This window comes from Chamaea fasciata, unplaced genomic scaffold (assembly GCF_029207755.1).
Source record: "Chamaea fasciata isolate MVZ Bird 193981 ecotype frontalis unplaced genomic scaffold, bChaFas1.0.hap1 SCAF_7, whole genome shotgun sequence".
Taxonomy (NCBI): Eukaryota; Metazoa; Chordata; class Aves; order Passeriformes; family Sylviidae; genus Chamaea; species Chamaea fasciata.
This window is the reverse complement of record NW_027094092.1, coordinates 45386314-45405913: the sequence shown is the minus strand read 5'-3', so window position 1 is coordinate 45405913 and position 19600 is coordinate 45386314. Positions and strand designations below refer to the sequence as shown.

The 19600-nt window shown below is 38.1% G+C and overlaps 1 protein-coding gene across 2 annotated transcripts in view; it reads left to right on the top strand.

Annotated features, from left to right (window-relative positions):
* The window catches only part of EML5 (EMAP like 5), a 95922-nt gene extending 80757 nt beyond the window's left edge, over positions 1-15165 (top strand). For both annotated transcript variants that reach the window (XM_066188631.1, XM_066188630.1), the window contains 11 exons: positions 1598-1771; positions 2711-2919; positions 4895-5052; positions 6981-7095; positions 7616-7804; positions 8001-8173; positions 9459-9621; positions 10516-10619; positions 12114-12267; positions 13079-13179; positions 13496-15165. In XM_066188631.1, the coding sequence (XP_066044728.1) occupies positions 1598-1771; positions 2711-2919; positions 4895-5052; positions 6981-7095; positions 7616-7804; positions 8001-8173; positions 9459-9621; positions 10516-10619; positions 12114-12267; positions 13079-13179; positions 13496-13532 (1577 nt within the window). In that variant the 3' untranslated portion in view covers positions 13533-15165. The remainder of the gene's footprint in view (positions 1-1597; positions 1772-2710; positions 2920-4894; positions 5053-6980; positions 7096-7615; positions 7805-8000; positions 8174-9458; positions 9622-10515; positions 10620-12113; positions 12268-13078; positions 13180-13495) is intronic.
* Positions 15166-19600: the final 4435 nt, after the last annotated feature.

The window sequence follows — 19600 nt, the reverse complement described above, 5'->3', positions numbered from 1 at the left end:
TATAGATTCGATCCACCTGACTAAAGATTTTTTCTGTCCTGCCAGCCCATGATACCTTTATCTAACTGCTCCCAGAAGGAGATGACACCTTAGAACATCTCTTTTGTGAAAGTGTTGAGTACAAAGGCAGGCTTCAATGTTAGGACAGAGACCTTCAGAAGGATTCCATCACACAGAAGGACCTAAGAGTCTGTGTTTTCTGTCTTGCAGACCTTGCTCTGAAAAATTTTATCAGTTCTTATTCAGGAAAACTAGGTGACAGTTTTTGTCTGCCACTCAAAACTTCTGGCCAAGGTTACTGGGCCAAAAGTGCACAATTCAAGGGTAATACAGAGTTTTACGAAGGGGAGTGTTGAAGAGTGAAAAACAGTTCAGAGCCATAATAAAGCTTTCCCTTCCCTCAGCTTCCCATAAAAACAGCAAGGAGTTTGCTGTCGATTTTTGGGAAGTTCTTGTTGCTGTCATCTCCTACTCTTTCTATTTTAATGGCATGTCCATACTATGCTGTAATAACTCTCAAAAGGTAATGATTACACCATATTGCTGCCATGAAAGGAAATTCCAATGGGAAATAAAAGAAATGAGGAAGTAGGTTCTAATGACTGTTTTGGAACAGCTGTGAAATTGTGCTCAAAAACTGAGTTTCATGTGGCTGAAATTTTGCCTAAGTCCTTTTGCCTACTGTTTCCCATCACATGCATGCCTTTGAGGGCCTAGATTTAGCTGATTAGAAACACAAAGCATCAATCCGAAAGAGAATTTAGTTTATGCGAATCTGAGTCTATGACAAGTGCCAGTAACCTTCAGACTCTGCAGTCAAATTTATTAGAGAGAAGAAGTGAAGAAGTTTGAGAATCTTACTGTCCTGGAAATGCCTTAGATGCTGCTCAGAGATTGTAAACTATATATGGATTGCAGGGTCTTTTGAGAAGGCATTGCTTTGGGGGAAAAACCATCTGTCATCATGGTAGAGATAATCACATAAATTAGTAGCGTGGAGAGACAGCTTTTACTGCAGAGAGCTTGCAGTCTGAACAATGCAGACGAAACACCGATGTTCTTCTGCATGGGTAAGCAAGCCGACGGTTGGGCTGATGTTCTCCTAAGAGGGCAGGCATTTCAGACAGGTGGCCATCTTGTAGAAAGGAGATTTTGGCCCGTCACTGTAAACTGATTTCTCTGTAGTTATCAGTTGTCCAAAAGCCCCATGTAGAAGTTACATTCTTGATAAGCAGCTTTATGAAGCTTTTTGAGTTAACATGCTGCTCAATGTCTTACTTAGAGAAAAACAGGAGAAGACACCTTGCTTTTAGAACTTCTGTTGGTGCTTCACAAGTCCCATACCAAATTAAGCTACAAGTTAACATCTCTGGTAATATAATGAGGCCAACTTGTTCATCCAACCTAATGATACTGTTTGTCATAAATTGGTTTCCAAAGGGAGGCCAAAATCTCCTTTCTTTTCTTTCCTTTTTCCCCCCATCTGATCACAGTAATTTTTGGGAAGTGCTCATTAAAAAGTAGTAACTGCTTCAATAAGCAAATTGTCACACATTTTCAAAATGAATACTAATGTCATGTTTTTATATTTGTCTAGCTACAGCTCCTTCTATTCACGTGTGGGATGCGATGAACAAGCAGACGCTGTCGGTACTGCGGTGCTACCATTCCAAGGGCGTTTGCTCAGTCAGTTTCAGTGCCACTGGCAAACTGCTGCTGTCCGTAGGGCTGGATCCCGAACATACCATTACCATTTGGAAGTGGCAGGAAGGTAGGAAAGAGATTGGTTTTGTAGAAGGTGTTTACACTGTTAGAGATATGTCTCCTTGACTCAAGAGCAATCGTAACATTAAAGCATCGGCCAAGAGATCAAAAGTTATTACAATAAATGCTGTGCACTATGCTCCGTGCAACAAGATCTAAAATAGATGCGTTTACCTGTTCTAGTGACTGCTAAATATATCTCCACTGAAACTATTGTGTAAAGATCAAGATAGTTCACTGATTTCCAGTGAGAATAATGTAAGGTTTTCTTTTTAAAAAAATTTTCATCATTATTATCATTATTATCATTATCATTATTATCATTATCATTATCATTACTTTATTCTTCTCTAAAATCTGATTACTGACTAGGTTGTCATACTCTTAAAATTATTCCCAAAAGTTGTAAATTGCAGAAATGGGGCGCAAGAACAACTCCTCTATGCATATGATTTGTGCCTTGAGCTATACTACATGTTTTCAGATCAGCTTTAATCTGTATTCCTAACTTAGGCTAAAGAGATTTGAGCTCCTTTCCTCATCTCCTTTCTGCCTGGCAAAGCCATGCCCAGATTATGGATTTGATTCTCTAGTCTTAGAGGTTTACTTCCTCTCTCTTTGGGGGTTGCTGTTGATCAACTAGCAACTCTCAGAATTTTAAAGATCAGTTATTAAGTTAATAAAAAGTGATATTTCACAGCTGGTCTGATAGATTCTGTGGGGATGGATGCAATGTCAGGTGTGTATTTATACAATCTTAGGTAGGATGAAGGATGTGTGGTCAGAACATGCCTGTGTTCATCTTAAGGGTTGATACACATTCAGAATGGCAGGTAAGGATCCCAACTGAAGAATCTTCATATGTGTCAAAATTATTTTTACAGTTTTAAACCAGAAATGTGTATTTTTCTCAGAAAATTCAAAATGTCCATTTTCTTTCTGCCAGGTGCCAAAATTGCCAGCCGGGCTGGTCATAACCAGCGTATATTTGTAGCAGAATTCCGGCCAGATTCAGATACACAGTTTGTTTCTGTGGGAGTAAAACATGTCAGGTTCTGGACACTGGCTGGAAGAGCTCTCCTCAGTAAAAAAGGGCTGCTGAGCTCCATAGAAGATGCCCGCATGCAGACGATGCTTTCTGTAGCTTTTGGAGCGGTACGTACTTCAACAAACCACCTCAAAATTCATAAAAACAAGCTTTTTTTTACCCTTCTGCTTTTATTCAGTTCAGTGAGACTTTTGTAACCTGCTGATGAGTATATCAGTTGTTTTGTTAGACTGAGTTTAGCATTCCTAGTACTTATGCGCTAGTTAGAACAAGTAACAGCTTTCTTTAGAACAGAAAGGATGAGACTACGGGATTGGTATGTTTTCTGGTGAAACAAACATAGATGTTTTGAACTGATAACACACTGCTTGTTATTTAATCCAGGTAAAACAAAGCTGAGTCTAGACTGCAGGAACCAAAGAGTAGAAATGAGGCTGATTTTATGCCCACCCGGAGGTGATTGTTTTGTAATCTGTATGTGCTACTGCTCATGGGTGATCAGAGCGCAGCATTATCCTGGGGCATTCGTTAATGTTGGACACTGCTAGACAACTGCATTAGGGGTTTCTTTTGCCGTGGGGGTTTTTGGACGTGTGCAGGCCATCTTACTAAGTTCCACAGTACTGCTGGTCTGGAATTGCACTGCATGAGCAGTACTCATATCTGAAGTGGTCCTTTGCTTTGGTTGCCTGCATTTCTGTCCTGTTTGACCATCTGCTGGTTGGGTCCAAACTGAATTTACACCAATTTTGATTTTTGAAACTCTAACCGGGCTGTGGTTTCCTTTTTTTGCTGCACTATATCTCTTTCACAGTGTTGTCTGCCTGATTTAGATGAAGGTCTTACAAAAAAACCAAGAAATTTTCCAAATGATAACTGTTATTGATGTCCAGCCCAGGCATTAGTCAGGGGTTTGGGAAACCTCTGTAAACTTTCTTATGAAGAGACAGGTTCTTAGTGTGAGAATTAGGCTGTATGCTGTATGGCTGAAGTTTTGTATGAGGGTTGAGGATGCAGAGCTTTCAGGGGTTTTGTGAAAAGCTGTGCAAACTGAATAAAGCCAAACCTGGTGCGATCTCCCTGCTTCTGTAGGGAGCAGTTCTTCTGATCCCTACAGAAGAAGTAGTGTAGGGACTCCTTCTACACTACTTCTTCTACAAAATCAAGGAGTGTTCTTCTTGATTTTGTCTCCAAAGGAGCTGGTTCAGCTCTCCCTAAACAGAAGTTGGAAACAGCCCAACAGTTATGATGTGAGGATGATCTGAGGATCTGCTCTCAACTTCATTTCCAGTCCTCTTTTACTTAGAGCCACATACACGCACCCTTAAAAAAAGGATGTAGAGCATCAATCCACTTCAGTCAAGGAAAGTGTTTGTGCCACATGTGTACAAATGCACTGATACTCTTGAAACATGATAATACTACACATGATACTGAATTTGAGGATTCATCTAAGTTACTAAACCAGTTTTGCTCAATAACCAGTTCCTGTTGGAATCCTGATAAATAGCCCTTTAATTTCAGAGGTAATTAAATTTATTTTTTACTACCTTTCAAGAGCAGGAAGCACAAGTAAACAACAGAGAGCTTTTAATTCTAAGTAAAGTCAAACTCTTTTCTTCCTGAACTAAAGATTACTGTAATCATGTGAATCTCTTCACCTAACCTCAAAAATTACTGCAAGCATAATATATAAAGCAAGGAGGTGCAAATTGGCTACTTGTGTAGAATGTCAGTATTTACTGTGGTATTCTATTTTTTTTGCCACACGTTGCAGACCTCATGGGCTGAAAGCATTGATAGCTGCATGACTGAAGCTTAAGTTATTGCATTTTTTTCTTGGAAAACGAAAGGCAGTGATTTTCTTCAAGCTACAAGAAAGCAGCTTTCAGAATTCAAGAAGGAATTTAGTAGCTCATTGTTTTGTCCTTAGAGGTCCTTATTGTCTCTTCCACAGTTTCCTCTTCTGCAGCAGCAAATAAAAGCAATTTAGCCTCTAAATGCAAATGGTGTTTATTTCTGAATGTTTTTCTTCCTACCTTACTCAGAATCAGATGATGAGTATATTTTTCCCCTTTTCAGAATAACTTGACGTTTACAGGTACGATCAGTGGAGATGTTTGTGTTTGGAAAGATCATGTGTTGATACGAATTGTGGCCAAAGCTCACAACGGACCTGTTTTCACCATGTACACCACACTAAGGGATGGTTTGATTGTAACAGGAGGCAAAGAAAGGCCGTGAGTCTTCTTTTTTCTTTTTTTTCTGCATGCACATGTACTCTTTAAAAACGGTTTGGATTCATACCATCAACACTTGTTGTAACATTATATATAGAAGAGTAGTCCCTTTCAGATCCCTGATAGGTGTTAAGAAAAAGAGCAGCCACCAACTCCAAAGTGCAGGTAACCCCATATGAGCTTCAACTAGCTATTTTTCCCATTGATTATAAGAGAAAGCATTTAGTCTGAAATTTAGAATCCTAGAATGGTTAGGGTTGGAAGGGGTCTTATAGATTTTCTAGCTCCAATGCCCATTTAGCTTTAAGCAATAAAAAGTTGCCTAGTCCTTGGGTTTCTTCTTTCACTGAAAATGTACTGAGATTGTTAACCCAAGTAATTTGCACAGCTGTGATTAAATACGTGAATGATATATTTCATAGCAGTATGATGCACAACTTTTTTCAAAGGAAAGATCTGCTTAGTTACGATGGCAGAGGCAAGCTGTCTTCTCTGAAATCTAAGGTACAGCAAGGTTCTTTGTTTCTGGGGTTGCAAGCAAAATATCTCCTCCAGCATTTTAATTTTTTTAGTGCCTTCCTAGTTATAAGAAAATGCTTCAGCTGTAATATAGTCCATCTGATGACATGATAGTGCCCCATTTTGCAGCACACAGGCCACTTATCTTTTCATACCCAACTGAAAACTTACTTCTGTGTTTAAAATATTTCCTTCTACTATTTATAAGTGTTGTTATTTTATTTGGAGGCTATTCTCTCTACCACTTAGCTTCAGAGGCTCTTAATAATTAGTATTTGACCTGAAACAAATAGTAACAAATAACAATAAGAACCCAGAGTTAATCTCCTATGGGAAAATGAAGTATTGACAGTATGCAAAACAGATTTTCATTTAGAAAGACTGCATGCTTTTTTCTGCCTTAGTTGTAGTTCACTAGCCTGTTTTGGTAAAATCTTCTTGCTGAGTATAATGATCAATCATATGCCAAAACAGTGCTAGTGGGAAGCAAAGAAAATACTATTTCAAGGAGTATAAATTTTAAATAGTTATAATTATTATTAATTATTAATTATTAATTATAATGAATAATTAGTTATTAATTATGAATTAGAATTCATAATAGTCCTTTTATTAATACTACTACTACTACAAATCAGTAATTGTGATTAAACATTCTGAATTCTTTGTAGGATTATTCAGTAATCAAAGCAGCTCGATATTGTGGAACTTTGTATTTTTCTTTCTTTTAGGGGAGATTGAAGACAGATAAGACATGTCTCAGCTCAACTAGAAATGCCAGATTTATCACTGTTTCAATAGACATTATCTCCTTTTTAGAAACTTATTTTATTTCAAAGTGTTCTGCACTGAAATACTAGGGGTTTTTTGCCAGTGGGAGGGAAATACTTAGTGTTTTTATTATTAAAATCTATTAGTTGTGTGGTTTTTCTGCTGTATCTGTGTAATTTATTTTACAACAGTGAAAATAATGACATTTTCACGAAAGTGAAAATCTTCTATCATTTATTTCACAGAAGTAAAATACATACCATTTCTGTTTCTCTCAGCTATAATTTGAAAACCTCTGCCTGTCGGATTATTGAGATTGTGGTTTGCACACTTAACTGTTCTTTTGACTAGACAAATTCCCTCAGAGCTACTCATTCAGACTAAGTTCAGCAGCACCCGTCTTTCCACTTGTTCTGTAAAGTAGGACAGTGAGGACTTGGAATCAGTGTGTCTTGCTGGGCTGTGAGGCTCAGCATGTTAACATCAACTGGTCAGTCAAATTGAACCTTTAACAATGTAAAGCATACTAAAATACCTCATCTGCAGTACCGTACATTAAATAATGTAGTTCTTTCATCTGTTAGTTGACCTTTTTGTGCCAGCTGTTATGTTCATAGTTCTTCCTGATGTCTTCATAGTTCAAAGGAAGGAGGAGCAGTTAAGCTATGGGACCAGGAGCTGAAGCGATGTCGTGCCTTCAGGCTGGAGACAGGACAAATGACGGACTGCGTTCGCTCTGTTTGCAGAGGCAAGGTAAACAAAGCAGTCTGTCTTTAAAAGAAAGCTTTTATTATAATTATTAAATTATAATTTTATTATAATTTGTGGGTTGATGTCTAAATATCAGATAAATTAGTTCTGCTTTTTATTATAGCTAGTATTTGAAATTAGAAACTAAGCTAGAAGGTGACTACACCTGATATTGTGGCAGGAGAGCATCTGCTTTGTGAGATCCCAGTCTTTCTTAGGATAATATTCCATATATATTTTTATTAAAGACTAATTAAGGATTTCTTTTCTATTTTCTTTTCACACTTCAGATATCAAATATCAAATGACAAGCAGTAACTCAGCCAGCATCATGGTGTCTACAGAGCTTTGTACTTTAATAAATCAGAGGAGTTTAAAAAATAATTTTTCTTTTGATTATTTAATAACTTGACTTAAGCAAATTTTCTTGACAGAACTGTAGCTCTAGGTTATAATTTAATTACTGTTCATCATGAGTGGTTAATGTATTTTATCAGAGATAATTCTTTCACTATTTTTCAAGGGGAAAATTCTCGTTGGGACAAGAAATGCTGAAATAATTGAAGTTGGAGAGAAAAATGCTGCATGTAACATTCTAATTAATGGTCATATGGATGGACCCATCTGGGGCCTAGCAACACATCCATCCAGAGATTTTTTCCTTTCTGCTGCAGAAGATGGCACAGTAAGACTCTGGGATATTGCTGAAAAGGTAGGTGTTAGACAATACTTGTTTAGGAAAAAAAAATAGACTTGTGATGGTGTTGCAGACTTGAAGCTTGTTTTTTACTGTATTCTGAAAATAATCCATCTGATGCTGTTAGCATGTTAACAAACTATTAGCATAAGATGCTTTTAAAATATGGACAATTAGTAATAGTTACTATTCTGGTTTTCTTTCTTCACAGAAGATGCTGAACAAAGTCAGCTTAGGACATGCAGCTCGTACTGTTTGTTACAGCCCAGAAGGTGATATGGTAGCTATTGGCATGAAAAATGGAGAATTTATTATCCTGCTTGTGACCTCTCTGAAAATTTGGGGGAAAAAAAGGGACAGAAGATCAGCAATTCAAGATATCAGGTCAGAAAATATAATTTGTGGTGTATTGTGGTATGCTAGAAATCCCTAATTTTTTATTATTTTTTTTTTTTTTTAAATACAATTCTCTGTTCTGAGGAACATTGCAATGAAATTTCAGAGAGCTGGAATCAATGAACAAATTGTGGAGTTTGTGTGATTATTCTGGTACCAGGAATAAAAAAAGAAAGAGGAGGTACATGAAGATGAGAGATAGCATCAGTCAAAACAACTGATGGTGTGGACGCCAGTGAGGAGTGGTGTTCCCTGGGGCTGGTGTTGGGAGTGGCACTGTTTGACATCTTGGTGGCAGCAGGGACAGTGGGATTGGTGCCCTCAGCAGGTTTGCCAGTGACACTGAGGGTGTGGTGCAGTCGACACGCTCAAGGGAAGGGATTTGTAGGAGGTAAAATGAGATTAGAAACTTACAGATGAAGACTGGAGTGTGAGAGATAACGGAAATGCCAGTCTGTCAGTTTGCTGTTTGTTGTGTTTATTAGAAAGGAGTTAGAAGTAAAACTTTGCCTCTGTTTCCTGAGTGGAGGAACAGACTGTTTCTTCTGTGAGATAAATTGGTCGTAATCAGCTAAGGAAAGTTTTGGAGAGCAAAGTGTGATGAGAGAGAAACAAAAGCAAAGAGAGACCTTGCAGGAGAGTTCTGATAGAAGTTAGAGGGTTGCTCGAGTTGGAAAGCTGTCCCAAGGTATGTTTCAGAGAGAACGGAAATAAAGAAACTTCCCTAGTAACACAGAAGTGGCTTTGAGGGATTTAGCTCAGGAAGCTACTGAGTTTCAAGACTTCAAAGGAAAACTGGAAGAAAGAAACAAGTGTGCAAAGATACATTGGGCAAACAAAAGGTTTGATTTACACCTTTTTATTCAGTACATTTCATCTAGGAACTCTGGCTTTTCTTCAGTTACAACACTTCAGTTTTCCAGTTTTTAACCTTGTAGGTATAGCATCAGGGAGTCAGTGTGTCATCCAGGAGGACGTCACAAGCTGTTAGACTATGAGATGGTCATGAAATCAGATAATGAGCAGAGTTATTCAAGAGATGTACCCAGTTCACTTACAAGTGTAATCTGTACCAAAATAATTGCCACCTTCTGCTGGATATGCATTCCCTGAAAATTTAATTTCTAAAGTTATTTTGCTTAGCAGACTGAATACTCTGCCTCCCTCTAGTTCTGGATAGCAGATACTTGAAATGCACATTTCTGTACTTCTTAAATATTATAATCTGTTGTAAGTGCCAACCTGTGTTCATGAAACCCTTTTATCTGTTCAGGTTTAGCCCAGATTCTCGTTACCTAGCAGTTGGTTCCAGTGAGAATGCAGTGGATTTTTATGATCTGACTCTGGGTCCCACGCTAAATCGAATCAGCTATTGCAAAGATATCCCAAGTTTTGTGATCCAGATGGACTTCTCTGCTGATAGCTCTTATCTCCAGGTATCAGTCATTAATTGTTCAAGGTATTGAATCGAAAACATACTCGTGACAGATACTCTGCAAGTATTCTCCTTGCAACTTCTAAGTTTCGTAACTAAGTGTTGGAGTATAATGCTGTCATTAGACTTACTTTGTTGTAGTGGCAAGTGGATGCCTTTAGTTTTGAATAGTTTTCCTGGAGATCAAATACAGAAAATAAACAAAGACATGAGAGGCAGATTTCAAACCTCCTGTGGTGTGTTTCCCAGCTTTTTTTACCCCTGATGCTGATGGGCTATCTTAAAAGAGGGAGGAGTACAGTCTGTCATTCTGCAGGACCTGGGGACCTATGAATTCTTCATCTCCCTGACCTTCATGATGGCATTACATGTCTTTTTAGTGCTAGACTTTGTGGAGCAGCACCAAAATCATGGTGTTGCAACTTCCAACTATAGGAGGGCTTAATACATTTCTTAAAACAGAAATGAAGTAAATATAACATGCTTTCTATATTTTATTTGCATCTGAAAAGAGAAATAAGCTTCTCTCATTATCATATCAATATTTACAGCTCAAGAAGAACACCTTTATGTCCATTTTAAAGATAGGAATTTATTTTGCTTTATTTGTATATATTCACACACTAACACATATGTGCAGAATGTGAGTTGCTTCAGTTATTTTTTACTAATTAGACATTTAAATGTTAAGATTTCTTATGCTTTCCCACTATTTTTTTATGCTTGTCTAGATTTCTGAGAATTTTCAACTCATTGACTAAGTTTTCTCAATAGCTGTTATTTTCTAGAGTAAAAAGTAACTGTCACAAAAATGCTTTTCAAAGCCCTCTGGAATTATACTTTCATATTTTGAAACCAGTTAATGTATTGTAAATTCTCTGTGGTCACCTCAAAGGTCTCTACGGGGTCTTACAAAAGGCAAGTGTATGAAGTGCCTTCAGGAAAGCAGCTTGTGGACCAGGCTGTGATTGACAGAATAACATGGGCTACTTGGACAAGGTAAATGTTTCATCTATTTACACCTGTTAAAACACCTGGAACTTCCAGGAGAAGCACCTACTATTTAAAAGCATATTTAATCCCTTCAGTCAGATATTTTCTTTCAATGTCTGCTCTGGCAGCAGCTTCCCTAAACACAGCACAGCAAAAGGCAGCACAGGGCAGATTCTCTCAGTACACAGGGGCTGTTTATCAAAATAGTGATGAGAGTACAGCTCCAAACATGAAAAGACAATACACAACTAGGGTAATTCAAGTTTATTTACAATACCACACTTATGGTATCTGTATAAGTTGCTATTAACATTTGCATATTAGAAGGGATGCAAAAGTACTTTTAAATACCTTTAAAGTTATTATATTTCTCTCAAGATACTACATGAAATATAATACCATATTTTATTTTTTATTTTGCAGTTAAATAATTTGGGTTTTTATTCTATGAAAATCTGACTTTCTGTGCCCTTTTTCAGTCTCTGTTGCATCCTTTTAATTGTTGTTCTCTAATTATCACCCTCAGACAAAAACTGAGAATAAATACTTGAAATTTTTCCACATTTGAACCACTTTAAACAATTATAATCCTGACTATTAGCTGCCATACAAATAAAACTATAAGCTTTTAAAGGGCTCTGCAAGATTTATTTTGATAGATTTCTGGTTTTTGTTTGGGTAATCAATTTTTGTCATCTTTTTGAGACAAAACCACGAAACTGATATTTCGTGATCCAATTCAGTATATCTGATGTAAATCGTGCCTTTTTTCATGTAGTGTTCTGTGCCCTGAATTGGGGGGAAAGAATCACAGAAAAAATCCCAAATCATTCACTTATTAGCAAATGATAAATTTCTTGTTTCTGTGCATTCCTGGAAGTGTGCATATACCTTGTAAGCAGAGCTGAATAAAAGCCCTTTTAAAAGGTTTTGCAAAGGAAGTTTTCTGGACTCTTAAAATAATTATGTTTTCAGGGCAGTGCAGGGCAATTTTTCTTTCTCTGGTTATAACGATGAATCTTCATTGGACTCAGAAAAACTTTTCTTTCGACTGATATGAAAACACAACAGAAGCAACAGAATATAGTTATATACACTAGAGAATATTTTTTTTTTATTTTCCAAAAGCTGAAGCTTATTCATCTAAGGCTTATGCCATGGTGTTCTATTTCTAATTGTCCTTTGTTTTGTTTTGTTTTTCTTTTATTTTTGCAAATGCCTCACTGGAAAATAGTACTATTGATTTCACTTCTGGTTCTCTCACATTGCTGTGGGCCACATTATTTTGGGAATTTTATCACTGAATCAGTTTCAGGGACAATTATGGAATGATTCAAAAATTAATTACAGAATAAAAGCTATATAAGGTGTGCATGTGTGAGAATGAAATGTAAACATTGCATTTTTATAGAACCAGTTAGAATATGAGATCAGCTTTCTATTTCCTGACTCTTGTTTTTGCAGTGGTTTTCAAAAGAATTTCTTGGTCTTCTGTTTCAGTGTTCTAGGGGATGAAGTAATTGGAATCTGGTCCAGGCACGCTGAAAAAGCTGATGTGAACTGTGCTTGTGTCTCTCACTCGGGAATCAATCTCGTAACAGGCGATGATTTTGGCATGGTCAAACTGTTTGACTTTCCATGTCCTGAAAAATTTGTAAGAACGAGTTTTTGAATGGTTACAACAGCAAGTACTGTTGATACTAGGATCTTGTCTTGTTTCTCTAGAAGACATATGATGAAAATATTTTCTTCTCTAAATCTGTAGCTTTTTAATAGCTCCTTAGCTCTATACTCTCATGTGCATCAGAGTTTCCCTACCATTTTATGCAAGAGTTCAACTACTGTTGATATTGTCTGCCAGTCTGCTTTAGCATAGTGCCTGCTTAATGAAAATCTCAAAGCCCTTAGTGATTTCCTCGTCTCTGATCCATTCGACAGATGAGGAAGATAGCTGGTGATTTTAGTCTCATCTGTGTATCTTCACAGATGAAGAGTTTACAGGTTTTTCACTAACACTGTTAAATAGTTTCACTGTTTTTTTATAATTTTAATTTATAATGTCTTTTTAATTTGTTTTCACTGTTAATTTTCAAGATTTGAGACTGCACAGGGTAAACTGCTCACACAATTGCAATGAAAATATTTCTTTTTCAGTGTGAGGAATTTTACACAAAACTTGGAAGTTAGTCATGTGACAAGATGTATTCAATATTATTGCATTAGCTTGAGCATTCTTTCCAATTTGCAAGTGCACTCTTACTGGCTGATAATTTAATCTGCACTGCAGCTCAATAGTAGGTCTCCTTCAGGAGATCTTTCACATTTGATAATCTATGTAACTTTTGAACGTTATATAAATATGTGAGGCAATAAAAAGGTAGATAAAAACATGCACGCCTTCTTTGGTTTAGGAGGGTGCAGAATATTTAGACTCTCATTCTGTTGTTGTTTGGGGTTTTTTTCAGGCAAAACACAAACGATTTTTAGGTCACTCTGCCCACTTAACTAATATTCGATTCACAAGTGGAGACAGATACGTGGTCAGTGCCGGCGGAGACGACTGCAGGTAGGTGTCCTTGTCATTACTGTCAGAATCTACACTGGACATGGACAGACCATAACAATGTAAAGCTCAAGTTCAGCCTTCAGCCTTTTATCCGTGTGCTTGCTTTCCTGTTCATCCATAGAGAAAAACATACTTGTGACAAAATAAATATCCCAAATGTTAATGTGAACAGCTAATATTTGATAAGTTAAAATGTTCACATGAATATTCAGAACATCATACCTTTACTGGGAATTTCTTTTGCCTGTGTTAGCCATTTCTTCTAACAACATGTAGGTTTCTATATCTCATATTTATTATCTTTTTGAAAACACAGCTTATTTGTTTGGAAGTGTGTGCATATGCCTCACTGAGACAAACATGGAGACTTGCAAAGAGGAAACTGCATGAAGTACCAGGCATGAAATACCCAGGACTGCAGTGTGACATTCTACTGTGCCCCGCATGCGTAAGAAATGACCCAAGACACAGAGCAATCTGTCTCTGAAAGACAGGACCTGGAGTCTGCCAAAAGGATGGACTGTCACAAACACACTGAGGCTGCTAGGCTTGCTTCAGTGTCAGATAATCTGGGTTTGTATTCCACTCACTGCCAGATGTTGAAAACAAAATATGTGGATGAAAGGAAAAAGTGAATTGTTAATCAATGTACAGTTTCACAGCAAGTTCTTGGGGTTTTAATCAAGAGATGCTATTTCTGACCTAGTGCTGTACATTGATCTATTTTCAGCATGAATGTTTTTCCTTTAAGTTTTGAGGTCTAAATAGCATAGGTAAAAAGAGTATTCCATATTTTATTACTGAGAGAGACCATATATTAACTCCTAAATATATAGTATTTTAATAAATGTTTAATTATTATAATGGAAATTATATTTCTATGGCTGGTCAAAAGGAAACATCATATCTGATGAAGCAGAAAATAATAGAGTTGATTCCTTATGACTGAAATATTTCTGTATTTAGAGGCCTGGGTCACAGTCATGTCTGGTGAGAGCCGTTGGATATGCATGATCTTCATGGCTAATTTAGTGTTTTTGTTGCACTTAAACATTAAATTAGTTCTATGAGCAAAAATAGATTTGCTCACTTTGCGAGTGCCTTGCCCACTACCTAAAAGTCTAACTCCAATTTTTGCCTTGTGAATAAAAGTATTCTCAGTGGAAGAGAGATTATTGCTGTGTTACTTGACTGGGCTGTGAGCCTCTCTGCTGGAAATGAGGACCAGGGTGAGGATTTTGTAGTCTTCTTGTTGATAAAGTTTGGGATGTCAGCAGTGGCAAAAATAGGATTTCAGAGCAATATGAATTGATTTTATTTTCTCAGCATCATAGGGGAGTTTCAGAGAGAACTTTCTGAGCATTATATTTTATACATTTGAACTTTTTAATAGAGTTAGGACTAGCTGGGAGATGTCTCTATACAGATTTCTCTTCTGATTGTAAAAAATGTCCAGTCATCTGCTTCTTTGAATGGACCTGCTGTCATTCGAGCATTTTTTCTATCCTGCAACGTAACTGAGGTTCTAAGTTGGAAAAACATTTCAGTGATAATAAAATCCTGAACAAAGCTGTGTTTTGGGTACAAGTGAGGAAGATTTTGTCAGCCGTTTGTCTAAATCATGTCAGAGAGAAGCATTACAGACAGTTAATTTTCATACAATAATACTAGGGATCAAAAATCACTAATTATCAGCACTGCTCTCATTGTGGTATTTTGCTGGGAACAGAAAGCTCTCTTTCTGTGTAAGCCAGCATTGCTTTGACAGTGGCACTTGTTTAGGTCAGTCAAGAGGCTTTGGTATTTTTCATCTCTTGCATTTTCTTATGCCAGATGAAAAAGAAATGAACCTCATCTGTTCTTGTAATCATCTTGGGTGTGTGTTGGTCACAGAGGGAATGGGAGGGCTTGCAGGTAGAAGAGAAGAAGGAGAAAAGTTATAGAGCCAGACTTTTGTGCTCTCCTTGTTATGTGGTATACAGAACTAGTTACCCAACTGTCTTAGGTAATATATTTTAAATATCAAGCTATAACAAATTTTTATTTTAAAGAAGCTGATGAACTAAACAGTTATCAGGTTTCTCAGCACGGTGGTTCTTAGCAAAGTCTTGACAGTCATGCAGCTGCTATTCTACAAGAACAAAAACTCTGAGGATTTGGTCATGAGTGTACAGGGAGATTTTGGCATCAATGATATTGAGTTTAGGGAAATTGGTTGTGAGAGTTGTGATTAGACCTGATGTATCTCATAACCTTGTTTCCTGTCTGTCTGTTGTACATGAACATTAGTCTCTGGTGTTTGTATCTTCTCTTTACCAGAGAAATGATTTGCAGTGTGGTCTTTTATGGCTGTGATTCTATCCCTTATTAAACACATCTGTGCAGGACTTTTGGACTTCAAGTAAGGTTTGTCCTGCCTCTGTTTTAAAGTTGCCTTTCATTGGATCAAGATGGATGACTGTTAAGAGTCACTCATAGTCTGTCCTACTCAGACTGCCCGATCAAAGTCCATATTTTTCTGTGTCTGAGTTTTCCTCACAAAATCCTAGGCTCTGTGAGCTCTTCTGTAGGTCTTCACCCAGTGAAGGAGGTCTGTGGATCAAGAGTGTTTGTTCCTCGAATCCGTGTCACTGATCCTTTTCTCTTCTCCTCCCTCCCCCTACCCCCTTCGTTAATGCTGTGCCTGTCCACTGATAATTTGTCCATTGGTGCTTTTCCCTTGAGGAATCCCAAAGGCCACACCAGAGCTGAAGGATGAGCAAAAAGGGGTGGGAGGGATCTGGCTGAGGGCTGCAGCCTCCAGGTCTCCCTTGCTTCTTCACTCTCTTCCAAACCTCACCACTACTGTAAAGGGCTGGGATGGGAGCAGGAAGCTGAGGAGCTCTTTAAAAACTAAACTGCCAGCATTGTTCCTCCTCTTGCAGCCTCTATTGGTAGCCATTGTTATCCCTGGTGAAACTGCTCTGTGGTTTGCCAGGTAAACTGGGGGCAGCCAGCTGGGGATGAGCACAAACGTTTAGGAGAAGAGTGAGCAGAGCCCCAGTTGTAGTTTGGATCATAATGTAGCTGTGATTCTCTGCTGAAGTGGAGAGCTGGCTGTCAGCATGGTCCAAGGTGGTAGCTTTACGGTGTTTTTGGTCTTTTTTGTCTGTGATGGTGCTTGCTACTGTGCCTCATTTGCTGTTTACATTAAATGCTACTGTAGTAACTTGCTAATTGTTGCCACCCATGCTTGAAGCATGTGTACATGGGAATAAGCTGCCTGTTCTGATAGGCAGTGGGACCTCAGGCTGGATGCTCCATGGAGAAGTCAGAGGATGACAGAACCCTGTAGGATAGGTCAGGGAAGAAGCTGGAATATGGAGGGATTAGTGACAGCCTTTCAGCTGGAAGCATCCTGTGAGAGCAGGAGGGGAGGCAAAAGTTCTTTGCATAATTTAATCACTCATTGTGGACAATTTTTTACAGTAGCTTGTCTTTTTGGTTATCAGCAAACATTCATCTTTGGGATCTGTAGTCAGCAATATTTTTGTAATAAAGGACATTAACTAGAGAACTGAGTAAAAATAAAATGACATTTCATGTAATAAAATGAGTATGCCCTTGAAGGCTAATAAGCATACTTAGAAAAAAACAGAATAAGGAAAATCCAGCTCCTAGGAGCAAAGAAATAAAAAAACCCACACACATTTAGAACTGAAAGTTTTCATAGTCCAGGAACTGAGGAACACAGTTGGGAATTAGGTCAGAGAGAGCAAATTAGCCAAATATGTCTAATCATTTAGACTTGAATTTTATTTTTTTTTTTAATCTCAAGAAGGTAGTCAGCTCATATGACTTTCTTATTTTGCTAGGGAAAGCAAGAAATGCTGTGAAACTGAAGGATAGGATTTCAGAAAATTAGGGCTATTTTATCACTTGATGACAACTGAGGAAAAGCACACATTCAGAGCAACTTCTGACTTTGCTCTTTATCAGGGTTTTCAGTGCTAGCAAGATTCATTTCAGCATAACTGAACTTTCTACCAGTCATGTTAATGCTGACCTGGAATTGTGCCATCAGAGAGCAGGTCCACTGCAGGTGAGACATCTCCTCAGTCTAAAATGAGACCAAAATTAAGGACTTCAGTACCAAGAGCAGGACTTTGATAGCATTCAGGAGAGGCTTAGTTTGAAACCATGATCCAGTTCTGTCAGCTGCTGCCTGAACCACCTCAGCCCCACTGTTCGAGCTGCCAGTTTGCCAAGAGCCCCAGTGCCCTCGAGCCGCCCCGAGCGCTGGCCGAGCAGCACCTCCCCTGCCTTGGGATCCTGCCCAGAGCCCAGCCTGCATGGGCTGGCCAAGCTGGGAGAGTGTCACAAGCAAAGGATCTTGGCTTCAAATACAGTGTTTAGTTAGGCAAGGTGACATGTTCCCTGTTTTGTTATCAGTGTCAGAGTTGTAACCAGCCTTAATCCTGAAAGTGTTTTTTTAAAAAAATTCTCTTAACATAAGCTATAGACAGATGTCATCTTGTCAATGTTTTGGGCAAAGTGGAGCATCCTGTAGACTCTACAGAAGGAAGTAAGACTGCAAATCACAAAATGAATTGCCACGTCTGTGATGTAAACACTCCTAGTAGCATTGCATGTGTATGCTTTTTAGTCCTGATTGGTTTTTTTAATGCTTCTTTTCAATCTCTCTGTTTTTCTAAAATTTTTAGCAGCATTTGATTTCTGCTCATGTGGATAGATCCATGTGCTTGCCAAAGCCTGCTGTCATTCTTTATACCACTCTTTGTTGGGTGATTACACGAAGCCCATTTATTTTATTGGCCCTGGCTTCTGCTCTTCACTTAAGTTTGACTTTAGACTTGAACTTTGCTTGTCTTCTTTTAGAAATAAAAATAGAATACTTTTAGGTGTCTAACATGCATAAAAGCCACAATAGGTTTCCTTGCCAAAATCATTTACACCTAAGAAGTACTAGGTGGTTTTCTCAGTCTGTTTGATGCTAGAACAGGGAAACACCATCCTTCTCTCAGTTTACTATCAGCAAACCAGTCAAAACCTTGATACCTTGATCTAGTTTTTTTAACTGTGAGATCAGCAATCCAACCCATTCACTACTACTTCGGAAAGGAAGAGGGAAAAAAAGCATGGAACATGTGTTCTCTTCTCCATCCCTTTGTTTAAAACAAAACAAAAAAACAAAAGGTATAAGCTCTTAGCATGATGAGAGTAGGCAATTCTTCTAATTTTCATAATGTTTATAATTTCCTCTTCTTTTTGGAATTATGGAACATAAGGTGTAGGGAGCAGTAAGAGGAAACCAGTAAACAAACATGAAGAAAAGGCAGAAGGATACCAGAGAAAGGAACACTCAAAAATAGGCAAAGGCAAGACCAAAGAACTGACGTGGGTGGTGGTGAGTGGCAAACATCTTGTTTCAAGTGGGAAGCATTCAGTGGCTGCTTGGGAAGTTTAAGGACTGGAGAGCAGCAGAGTGCTCAAGGAAGAGCTGCAGGCAATTTTGGTTGCTCTGCTTTTGAGAAGATGCAGCCACTCCCACTCATTGCTGCCTCCACTTCTGTACCTGTGGGACACCTGTTTAGAGCTGAAGTGCAGCAGCAAACAGCAGGTTACCCACAGCTGCAGTGCATGCAGTGGGACAAAGAAAGTGCTATAAAGACAGAAGTGCTCTGTAGTACTGAGAGCTCAGGCAAAAGAGTTTAAGGATGCATTTTAAAAGGCTACTTATCTTTCTGCCTGAACCAAACATGGACTAATAGGCCTCTCTGAAAATTTTCTTTCTTCAAACAAAAAATATTAAACCAAAGAAATACTATACTTCAGAAAACTCTTCTTAACCAAGTTGTCGCAATTACTGCCTCTTGTTTCTTTCCTATTCAGCAGTTCTTGATTCTGTTCCCAGGCATTCACAGCATTTAAGATGACAGACATGAAAGCTGTGGGCTCTACTACATTTAACTTGAGGTGTGACAGCAAGTGTAGTCTGCATAGGACAGTTCAGATCCTACTTGAGTCAAATTTTCCTTCAGCGGCTCCATGTCATGGGCTTTCAGATATACAGGAAGTCAGGTGAATGTAATTAGACCCAACAAATACATCTGAGTAGAAATAAAGTTAGTTCTTGATTTTATCCCAGAGTAAACCATTACTAAACAAGGAAATAATGATGGTAAACTTTATATAAAAAAACAATCCAAACTCATTATAGTTACTGGTTAGACAACTGGACTTTTACTTGTAGCAACTCTTTGTAAGAAACACAAAATTTGTGCATGAATAGCTGGACTGGTCTTTCACCACCTGCTAGAGGGCAGTGGAGTTTGGGACATGAGAGGCAGGATGTTCCTATTGCTCGGTATGTTTGGATTTCTCTTCCATAAGCCAAAGTAGATGTTTCCTTAGTTTCTGT